At 40.0% G+C, this 11933-nt stretch overlaps 1 protein-coding gene across 1 annotated transcript; it reads left to right on the top strand.

The window, feature by feature from the left end:
- Positions 1 to 4983: 4983 nt before the first annotated feature.
- Positions 4984 to 11550, top strand: LOC579040. The gene is made up of 2 exons (XM_030998318.1): positions 4984 to 10983; positions 11476 to 11550. The coding sequence occupies exons 1-2, from the start codon at positions 4984 to 4986 to the stop codon at positions 11548 to 11550; spliced, it is 6075 nt and encodes a 2024-aa protein (XP_030854178.1).
- Positions 11551 to 11933: the final 383 nt, after the last annotated feature.

Raw genomic sequence — 11933 nt, 5'->3', positions numbered from 1 at the left:
CTAAGTTAGACTAAGATCTATCATCATTGAAAGTTTCATGATAATGGCTTTATTCAGTCTTGAGATATCCTGCGAACAAATTCGAGGAAGAATAATAAAAATAAATAATAATAATAATAATAAAGAAAAATCTTGACGAAATCAAAAGGTGATACGTTGACTTCGTTACGTATCACCTAATAAAGAAAAATCTTGACGAAATCAAAAGGTGATACGTTGACTTCGTTACGTATCACCTAATAATAATAATAATAATAATAAAGAAAAATCTTGACGAAATCAAAAGGTGATACGTAGACTTCGTTACGTATCACCTAATAAAAATCTTGACGAAATCAAAAGGTGATACGTCTACGTACGTATCACCTAATAAAAATCTTGACGAAATCAAAAGGTGATACGTCTACGTACGTATCACCTAATAAAGAAAATCTTGACGAAATCAATAGGTGATACGTAACGAAGTCTACTTTATCTTAGGCTTTGGACAATCGAATCCTCTTTAACGTTCTTTCACAGAAACGCATATTAAATGTAATGCATACGTTTGAATGGGTGGTCGGCGAGCTTGCTCCCACGACGGTTTCATGAAACGCTACCTTGGCGATTATAATAAAAAAGAACAACTTATAAAAGAAAAGGGTTATCTTAGGGAGAAAGCAGATTTGTCGGACAGATAACTCATAATGATTGTGATATTTCAATTTTCAAAATTGATTTTTATTTTTAGGTGATACGTAGACTTCGTTACGTATCACCTAATAAATAATAAATAAATAAATAAATAAATAATAAAAATCTTGACGAAATCAAAAGGTGATACGTAGACTTCGTTACGTATCACCTAAAAATGAAAATCAATTTTGAAAATTGAAATATCACAATCATTATGAGTTATCTGTCCGACAAATCTGCTTTCTCCCTAAGATAACCCTTTTCTTTTATAAGTTGTTCTTTTTTATTATAATCGCCAAGGTAGCGTTTCATGAAACCGTCGTGGGAGCAAGCTCGCCGACCACCCATTCAAACGTATGCATTACATTTAATATGCGTTTCTGTGAAAGAACGTTAAAGAGGATTCGATTGTCCAAAGCCTAAGATAAAGCCTAAAACTAAAGATACGGCCGGCTGTCGACACCTGACTACCACTGGTCGGGAGTTGGCTTTCAGTGGTCTCTGGAACATTTTGGTCCATTGGAGGTTTACTCTGCTGCATCGAAAACCTTTTGCAGACTAAAATGATCGTGGATAGGCTATTTTTTGTCTTTCAAGGGTAGGCAACAGTTCTCAGACTGATTGACGACAGAATCCCCGTGGTTGTCGACTATTACCGGGCGATAGTAGGTTGAGAAAAAGTCGGCAGTTGATCTGCGAATGATGTACGATCAGATACCGATTAGACACTAAACACTTGTCGAACATAAATAACCAGAAAGAAATCTAATGTTAAATTTTGAAAGTTAAATTCATACTGCTGTTTTTACAAATTCAATTTCTTTGATACTTTTCCATTGAAAGAAAAGAGGAAGAATAAAACAGAAGAAAGGGAACTAAATTGCTTATACTGTTTCTTGATCTTATTCGATCATGTTATTCTGTCATTTTCTTTATGTGAAAATAACCCAGTTTTATTTCCTGTTGAAGTAGCCTAGTAAAAGCACGAAACGTCACCTCAAAAGTGAGATAAAGTCTGATCTATTCATTGATACATGTTACGTATGCTGCTGTTTTTTTTATATGGATTCGGAAAACAGTCCCTCCATTTCTTAATAAGTATCTTCGAAGGCCATTCAGTAACCGAACAGTTACTAATAAACCATTCGTAAATATTTCCAGCTTTAAAACCTCACATTTTCAAGAAAGATAAATCGGGATAAATCAATGTTTCACATACTTTAACAATAACAACACTTGGTGAGGTTATGAATAATTTAGTTGTAAACTGTATGTAAAAAGACGATAAGGTGAAAGCCTTGCGCACCTTTCAATTATTTTAGCATCTAGGTTATTAAATTTGTATATCTGTATATCGATCGTTTGAATAACGTACCATAGCCCTTTGCATGTGTAATTCGACACGTTCTTTGATTCGTGTGTCACGAGCGGGGGGGGGGGAGGAGCATGCAATTGATGTTTTCTCTTGAAATTCAAATGGTTAATCCAAAAAAAAATGCTGAGCATAAGGTAATTCATTTCCCGCAAAAGTTTAATTGCAATTCCCAAACAACTTTGTTAAAATTTTCGACCGCATTGGTCTTCTGACCTTTATCATTTCTCATTTTGCCAATTAAAGTTCAATATAATGGAAAGGAATTGTAATTAACCCGTTCCTAACACCTGTAAATGTTACAATGGCGTTTATTAACAGACATTGAATATTGTGTTTTAAAACTTGACGGAGTGGGATTTTGCCATGCTTTATGAAAACGATTTTATTGATTTGGCATTTGTACTCATTTCCGGGGCCAGTTAGGTGTAAATTCAACTCACAAAAAGAAAACACTAATTGTAAACCAAATGTTAATTAAGGAGTTGTTTTTTATTGTTTTGGAGTTGCATTTACCCGCAACATTTTTTGCTAGAGGCCCCTGATTAATTACCTGACTACAAAATGATTTCAAAGCGGTCCCGAAGGAAAAGTTCCTAAGATATTTATTGTGCAACAAATGGGTCGGATAATTACATTGAGCTGCATTTGCACACGGAAATTGCCGAATTGGTGGTTATATCACCCTTTTTCAAAGATCATTGCTTCTACTCTATGTCGTCGGAGGAACCACGGCCGTAGTACTGAAAAAAATTAGTCCATGACCTTCATAGGCGTATCCAAGCATCGGTTGAGGGGGCGGGGGAGGGGAATTGATCCGATGGTCATCTATATAATCTTTTTTTTTTCGGGCCGAATCATACTCATATTGTTTGTACTCTATCTGTGCAGTGAGTTTATTTCACTACGTATCGTTAAGGTCGATATTTTTTCTAAGAGATGTGTTCCTTAATATCCAAGCATTATCTATATATTGATCTCTATTCTCTATGTTTATAGAGGTTCCAGATTTCTATCTCAATTCATGTCGAGGGCTCTAATATTGCCGCTTTCTTCCAGTGCAGGCAATTATAATTAGACGAGATTATGCTTAATGCAACCAATAATCTCAGTTCAGTCATGTTGATGTATTTAATAAAGGAGAAATGTCAGTTGATACACTGTTAAAGGGAAAACAACATGAGTTAGCTAACAAGAAATATAAGATTGTTTCAGACTATGTCGCATTTTAACCCAATAATCTGATAGGTCTAAACGAATAATCATTGGGGACACAAACCCATGTGAAGGTATGAGATAATATCTGTGATGAGTTCTGTTTGTGGTTATTTTTGTTCAGCTCACTGAGAAAGCTTGCGAGTTTGTTCATCAACATGAAAATGAGCAGAGTCTCCCTCAAGACGCTGATTGTGACGTAGGAATTCAGGATCAGAAACCGTAAGTTCTTTTAGTTTGCTATCAATCATCATCAAGTAAAACGGAGGCCTAGGTTGTGACATATTATCATTGGTTATTATAACTTGTATTCGCGTAATTACATTAGCATATTAGTTAATAAAACGGAAAGAGATTAAAGTGAGGGTAGGGTGAGTTAATAAAATTGTTATCGGCATTCTTAAGATGATAACGATAGAGAAGGAGAGAAAAGGGTAAAATACAAAGAAAGATGAAGAGAGTGAGAGAGAAAGAGCGGGAAAGTTGGAGAGGGAGAGAAGAAGAGAGAAAGAGAGAGAGAGATAAGGAAAGAGCGAGAGCGGAAGGGGGATAAGATGTCGAGTCGACTAGGATAACTATCATTTTATGAATAGAAAATAGAACGAATAATGATTAATATATTCATGCTTAGACATTTTATCACTTCTCCATGGACATCAGAAATGAAGAAAACAAATAAAAACCTTATGTGTAATTATTATGTATATTATTATATATTCATTGTACTTTACAACGCATGTCCCATATAAACTTCATTTTTAGCACAACAGTCAATTTCCATTATATTTTAATTCTACTCTCCTACTAGATGAAACTCGGTATGATCGACTCACTTCCCTATATGAGACTCCATTCTCTATTTGAAAACTATCCGCTCACTTGAAAGTTTGTTTATGGTTGCCCTTTTATTAAAGGTTTGGTTTCATAACGCTCACAAACTGTTGGCGTGGTTGGGTTGAAAAGCTTTGAATTTTGTCTTTGTTCCTTTACTATGCCTTTTTCTATTGATAAGACTGAATTCGCCTCTATCTGACCATTTAGAAATTACAATTTTATTTAATAATCTCACATTATCGCTATCGACAAAATGCATTGACTCGCTTTCAATAGTCAATGAGGTATCAATACGCAACAAGGGACTTAAAATGGACCCCCCCCCCCTTCTCCCCCGAAGATGGTGTCAGACTCAAATGAGATCATGTAATTGTATTGCCTATTTTCAATCGCGTATCATTCCATTGATTTGACATTCATTTAGATTCGAACAAGTATAAATTAACTTGACATACAGGGTTCAACAAGTTTAAGTGATATTTTGTATAATATCACTTCGATTACAGCAATATAAATATGTCTTTTTGTTTAGGGTTGATGGACCCAGGATACCGCTGATCTCATCACTGCAAAGGATGCCATCACAACATACATCCGTTGTCTCGAATACTGAACACAAGAAAGCACAAGAAGAGCATACATATAGACGAAGCAGTGTTCCGTTTAGTACGCCTTCATCACTGCGACCTGATCCGGCTATAGAGGAAGAAAATTCAGAGCTATCACCCGGCGCTTTGGTGTTCCACGTTACCGACACATCTGCTGATGACAAGTACATCCTATTGGAAGAATGCTCATCTCCACTGCAGCCAGCGGAAATCAAGGAAATTTTAGAGCTTGATACGAATGATGATTGGGATGCAATGTATGACACACTACAGAAAGAAATGCCTCCGAGTGACGCCAATGCCAAACTAGAGCTACCATTCAACCCTGACATAGACAAGATTGATGAGGAAGGATACACGCAGCTTTACAAGGCAGCTTTAGAAGGTCATCTCGAAGATGTTGATGATCTCATTTCACGGGGAGCCAATCCAAATAAACCAAGTAAAGGTGGACTCCGTCCTTTTCATGCAGCGGCTCAAGAAGGACATGCTCACATCGTTGACTTCCTCATCCTTCAAGGAGCGGACGTAAATGAAGAAGATGAAAAAGGAAAAACCCCTCTCATTGGTGCAGCTATTCGAGGTCACATGAAAGTCATGGAATATCTCATTCAGCATGGGTCTGATGTGAACAAGGCAGATGCCGAGGGTTGGACTCCATCTCATGGTGCTGTTCAAGGGGGCCATCTAGAAGCCGTCAAATACCTCGTGGCTGAAGGAGCAAAGCAGAACAGCTATGATGGATTAACCACGCTCTTTGCAGCTGCACATTTGGGTCATTCAGACATCGTGGAATACTTCATTTCTAAAGGAGCTGATATAAATGAAACAGATGACAAAGGAAGGATTCCTCTCCACGCTGCAGCTTCTGGAGGCCACGTGAAAGTCATGGAATATCTCATTCAGAAAGGATCTGATGTGAACAAGGCAGATGCCGAGGGTTGGACTCCATTCAATGCTGCTGTTCAGTATGGCCATCTAGAAGCCGTCAAATATCTCATGACTCAAGGAGCGAAGAAGGACGGCTATGATGGAATGACCCCTCTCTATGTCGCCGCACGATTGGGTCATTTGCACATCGTGGATTACTTCTTTTCCAACGGAGCTGATGTGAATGAGGTAACTGACAAAGGGAATATTCCTCTCCATGGTGCAGCTGATCGAGGCCACTTGAAAGTCATGGAATATCTCATTCAGAAAGGGTCTGATGTGAACAAGGCAGATGCCGAGGGTTGGACTCCATTCAATGCTGCTGTTCAGTATGGCCATCTAGAAGCTGTCAAATATCTCATGACTCAAGGAGCGAAGCAGAACCGTTACGATGGGATGACCCCAGTCTACGCTGCAGCGTATTTTGGTCGTTTAGACATTATCAAATTCTTCATATCCGAAGGAGCTAATGTGAACGAAGAAAATGACAAAGGGAATATTCCTCTCCATGGTGCAGCTACTCAAAGCCACTTAAAAGTCATGGAATATCTCATTCGGCAAGGATCTGATGTGAACAAAGGTGACATCAAGGGCTGGACGCCATTCAATGCTGCAGTTCAATATGGCAATGTAGAAGCAGTCAAATACCTCATGACTAAAGGAACGAAGCAGAACAGATATGATGGAATGACCCCTCTCTATGCCGCCGCACGATTTGGTCATTTGCACATCGTCAAACTCTTCATTTCCAAAGGAGCTGATGTGAACGAAGAAACTGACACAGGGATGTGTCCTCTTCATGCTGCAGCTAATGAAGGCCACTTGGAAGTCATGGAATATCTCATTCAGCAAGGATCTAATGTTAACGAAGGTTACGTCAAGGGTTCGACTCCATTCAATGCTGCTGTAAAATATGGCAATGTAAAAGCAGTCAAATATCTTATTGCTGAAGGAGCGAAGCAGAACAGATATGCTAAGATGACCCCGTTGTATGCAGCAGCAGTATTTGGCCATCTCGATCTTGTCAAATTCTTCACTTCCAAAGGAGCTGATGTGAACGAAGAAGATGACAAAGGGAAGATTCCTCTCCACGGTGCAGCTAATCGACGCCAAATGAAAGTCATGGAATATCTCATTCAGCAAGGATCTGATGTGAACAAGAAAGATGCCGATGGGTGGACTCCATTCAATGCTGCCGTTCAGTATGGCCATCTAGACGCTGTCAAATATCTCATGACTAAAGGAGCGAGGCAGAACAGATATGCTAGTATGACCCCGTTGTATGCCGCAGCAGTATTTGGCCATCTCGATCTTGTCAGATACTTCATTTCAAAAGGAGCTGATGTAAACCAAAAAGATAACAAAGGGATGGTCCCTCTTTATGGTGCAACTCTTAAAGGCAACATAGAAATCATGGAATATCTTATTCAGAACGGATCTGATGTGAACAAGAAAAATAACGCCGGGATGACTCCGTTCAATGCTGCTGTTGAATGTGGCCATCTAGAAGCCGTCAAATATCTCATGACTCAAGGAGCGAAGAAGGACTGCTATGATGGAATGACCCCTCTCTATGCCGCCGCACGATTGGGTCATTTGCACATCGTGGATTACTTCTTTTCCAACGGAGCTGATGTGAATGAGGTAACTGACAAAGGGGATATTCCTCTCCATGGTGCAGCTGATCGAGGCCACTTGAAAGTCATGGAATATCTCATTCAGAAAGGGTCTGATGTGAACAAGGCAGATGCCGAGGGTTGGACTCCATTCAATGCTGCTGTTCAGTATGGCCATCTAGAAGCTGTCAAATATCTCATGACTCAAGGAGCGAAGCAGAACCGTTACGATGGGATGACGCCAGTCTACGCTGCAGCGTATTTTGGTCATTTAGACATTATCAAATTCTTCATATCCGAAGGAGCTAATGTGAACGAAGAAAATGACAAAGGGAATATTCCTCTCCATGGTGCAGCTACTCAAAGCCACTTAAAAGTCATGGAATATCTCATTCGGCAAGGATCTGATGTAAACAAAAGTGACGTCAAGGGCTGGACGCCATTCAATGCTGCAGTTCAATATGGCAATGTAGAAGCAGTCAAATACCTCATGACTAAAGGAACGAAGCAGAACAGATATGATGGAATGACCCCTCTCTATGCCGCCGCACAATTTGGTCATTTGCACATCGTCAAACTCTTCATTTCCAAAGGAGCTGATGTGAACGAAGAAACTGACAAAGTGATGTGTCCTCTTCATGCTGCAGCTAAGAAAGGCCACTTGGAAGTCATGGAATATCTCATTCAGCAAGGATCTAATGTTAACAAAGGTTACGTCAAGGGTTCGACTCCATTCAATGCTGCTGTAAAATATGGCAATGTAAAAGCAGTCAAATATCTCATTGCTGAAGGAGCGAAGCAGAACAGATATGCTAAGATGACCCCGTTGTATACAGCAGCAGTATTTGGCCATCTCGATCTTGTCAAATTCTTCACTTCCGAAGGAGCTGATGTGAACGAAGAAGATGACAAAGGGAAGATTCCTCTCCACGGTGCAGCTAATCGAGGCCGAATGAAAGTCATGGAATATCTCATTCAGCAAGGATCTGATGTGAACAAGAAAGATGCCGATGGGTGGACTCCATTCAATGCTGCCGTTCAGTATGGCCATCTAGACGCTGTCAAATATCTCATGACTAAAGGAGCGAAGCAGAACAGATATGCTAGTATGACCCCGTTGTATGCCGCAGCAGTATTTGGCCATCTCGATCTTGTCAGATACTTCATTTCAAAAGGAGCTGATGTAAACCAAAAAGATAACAAAGGGATGGTCCCTCTTTATGGTGCAGCTCTTAAAGGCAACATAGAAATCATGGAATATCTTATTCAGAACGGATCTGATGTGAACAAGAAAAATAACGCCGGGATGACTCCGTTCAATGCTGCTGTTGAATGTGGCCATCTAGAAGCCGTCAAATATCTCATGACTCAAGGAGCGAAGAAGGACGGCTATGATGGAATGACCCCTCTCTATGTCGCCGCACGATTGGGTCATTTGCACATCGTGGATTACTTCTTTTCCAACGGAGCTGATGTGAATGAGGTAACTGACAAAGGGAATATTCCTCTCCATGGTGCAGCTGATCGAGGCCACTTGAAAGTCATGGAATATCTCATTCAGAAAGGGTCTGATGTGAACAAAGCAGATGCCGAGGGTTGGACTCCATTCAATGCTGCTGTTCAGTATGGCCATCTAGAAGCTGTCAAATATCTCATGACTCAAGGAGCGAAGCAGAACCGTTACGATGGGATGACGCCAGTCTACGCTGCAGCGTATTTTGGTCATTTAGACATTATCAAATTCTTCATATCCGAAGGAGCTAATGTGAACGAAGAAAATGACAAAGGGAATATTCCTCTCCATGGTGCAGCTACTCAAAGCCACTTAAAAGTCATGGAATATCTCATTCGGCAAGGATCTGATGTGAACAAAGGTGACATCAAGGGCTGGACGCCATTCAATGCTGCAGTTCAATATGGCAATGTAGAAGCAGTCAAATACCTCATGACTGAAGGAACGAAGCAGAACAGATATGATGGAATAACCCCACTTTATACTGCAGCAGTACTTGGTTATTTAGACATCGTCAAATACCTCATATCCAATGCAGCTGATGTGAACGAAGAAAATGACAAAGGGGAGATTCCTCTTCACGCTGCAGCTATTCAAGGCCAAACGAAAGTCATGGAATATCTCATTCAGCAAGGATCTGATGTGAACAAAAAAGATAACACCGGGATGACTCCATTTAATGCTGCCGTTCAACATGGCCGTCTAGAATCCGTCAAATGCCTCATGACTGTAGTAACAAAGCAGAACAGATATGATGGTATGGCCCCACTTTATACTGCAGCAGTACTTGGTTATTTAGACATCGTCAAATACCTCATATCCAATGCAGCTGATGTGAACGAAGAAAATGACAAAGGGGAGATTCCTCTTCACGCTGCAGCTATTCAAGGCCAAACGAAAGTCATGGAATATCTCATTCAGCAAGGATCTGATGTGAACAAAAAAGATAACACCGGGATGACTCCATTTAATGTTGCCGTTCAAAATGGCCATCTAGAAGCTGTTAAATATCTCATGACCAAAGGAGCAGTGCAGAACATATGTGATGGAATGACACCACTCTATAAAGCAGCAGTACTTGGTCATTTACATATCGTTGAATTCTTCATATCCAAAGGAGCTGATGTGAACAAAGAAGTTGACAAAGGGATGATTCCTCTCCATGGTGCAGCTTCTGGTGGCCACTTAGAAGTCATTGAATATCTAATTCAGCACGGTTCCGATGTCAACAAGACGGATTGCACAGGTGGGACACCATTCAATGCTGCAGTCAGAAACGGCCATTTAGAAGTTGTCAAATTTCTTTTTGCAAAAAGAGTTCAGGGTACCAGGTTTAAAGGATTGACCCCGCTTTACATCGCGACACAGTATGACCATGTTGACGTGGTAAAATTCCTTGTCCTCAATGGATATGATGCGACCGAAAGAAATGAATGCGGCAAGTCCCCTCTTCATGCAGCATGTTACAATGGCAACGTGGATATCGTGAAATTTCTCGTTCACCACAACGCTAATGTCAATGAACAGGATCATGATGGATGGACACCACTAGAAGCCGCTGCACAAGAAGGACACCAGGACATAGTCGAGTACCTTACATTGAATGGAGCATATATGAATCTGAAGGATATGGATGGTTTGACGCCGCTGCAGGCAGCAGTGAACGCAGGTCATCTGAATGCAATAGAAGGCATCTTATCCTGTAGAGGTGACCCTGATGAAGAAGAAACAGGCGATCCCCGAACCAGTGGCTACCAGAATCTCATCAGCAGAGGAAATGTGACTGTATCACTGAAGGATGCAGACACGCAGTCACGTACAGGAGAGTTAGCTTCTCAGGTAGACAATGCAGAGGATGGGAATGAATGCACCCTAGCTGATAATGCGAAGAGAGGAGCCGATGAACTCTCCTTGAAGAATCTTCTCACAAGGACCCATGATAATGAAAAGAGTGGCAATGAAGAACGCAGTCCTTTCAATCATGCTAAGCTGAAATATCCTGACAGAGATGAAGAAGATCCAATGCTAGATCAGATGGAAGCAATGAAGAGCCATGTGACAATAAATGGCACAGACTGTTCTTCCCCGCATGGACCCCAGAAGTGGCAATACAGCGGATTCGATCCACCCGTTCTACAAACCATGGAGACTGACCATCGTCCGTCTGAAGAACCGGAATCCAGATGTCATTCACTAATTGACGAAAACAGGGAAATGAGAGTGAGTGGTTATTACATGTTTAAGTTGTATCTGAACAGAGCATATATTTGATTGAAACTTTGGATAGAAATAATGGCAAATCATATATGTTTGGAAGCAACCATTCAGCCCATTCTAATGTCATCATAGAGATGAAAGACAAAGATTCGTAGAAAGCAAAAATTATGACCTTTTGTACATAGCCCTATCGTAAAGATTCCGTAGTATATTTTGCTTCCAACACACCTATGCATGAAAAAATGACTCAAATTCTAAAAATAGAGAATGGAAAATTACATGCAATACTATTACACACATTGGTCAGTTATTTATGTTGAGAGAAACAATAACGTGTTCATTCAATGCATGTATTTTAAAGTTTGTCGTACTAATTCCTCCTAGAGCATCCGTGCGTACCAAAACGAATTGTTGCCATTATGTCTCCTTAGTTCCTATCCTTTCATAGCGCACTAATATGACATTTTCTATGATGTAATTGATTTTCCCCGTCAGGAATCTCCTTCACCGATGGAAGCTGTAAATGATCTACCAATCAACGTAACTTCAACGGATTTAGAGAGGTACTAGTCACTTTCCGTTTCTTTTATATGAGTAAACCTCATTATTCGTAGAACGAGATATATTTAGTTCATATATTTCGCTCCAAAATTACTTGCATCATTAATAACAACAGTTTTCTTCATGTTTATTGAATATTCTGTATTATTTTGTATATTCTTCATAATGTACATGAATAACCATTTACAAAAGAAAAGCAGTATAAACGTAAACTGTGTGACATTACCTATCAGCAGGATTGGAGCACTTTTGGATTCATTACCTGCCTGGACTTGATCTTTTAAGAAGCAAGAGAACAGCGAAACGAGACCTCATGCGGTACCCAGAGTTCTGTTAAGGTCGCTATTTTAATTCTAGGTATTTTTTCCTTAAAGATAATACAAAGTTTTGGT

The sequence above is a fragment of the Strongylocentrotus purpuratus genome, unplaced genomic scaffold (genome assembly GCF_000002235.5).
Source record: "Strongylocentrotus purpuratus isolate Spur 01 unplaced genomic scaffold, Spur_5.0 spur5_contig_859, whole genome shotgun sequence".
NCBI lineage: Eukaryota > Metazoa > Echinodermata > Echinoidea > Camarodonta > Strongylocentrotidae > Strongylocentrotus > Strongylocentrotus purpuratus.
Note: the sequence above shows the minus strand (reverse complement) of the source record. Positions and strands in the feature narration are given on the sequence as shown.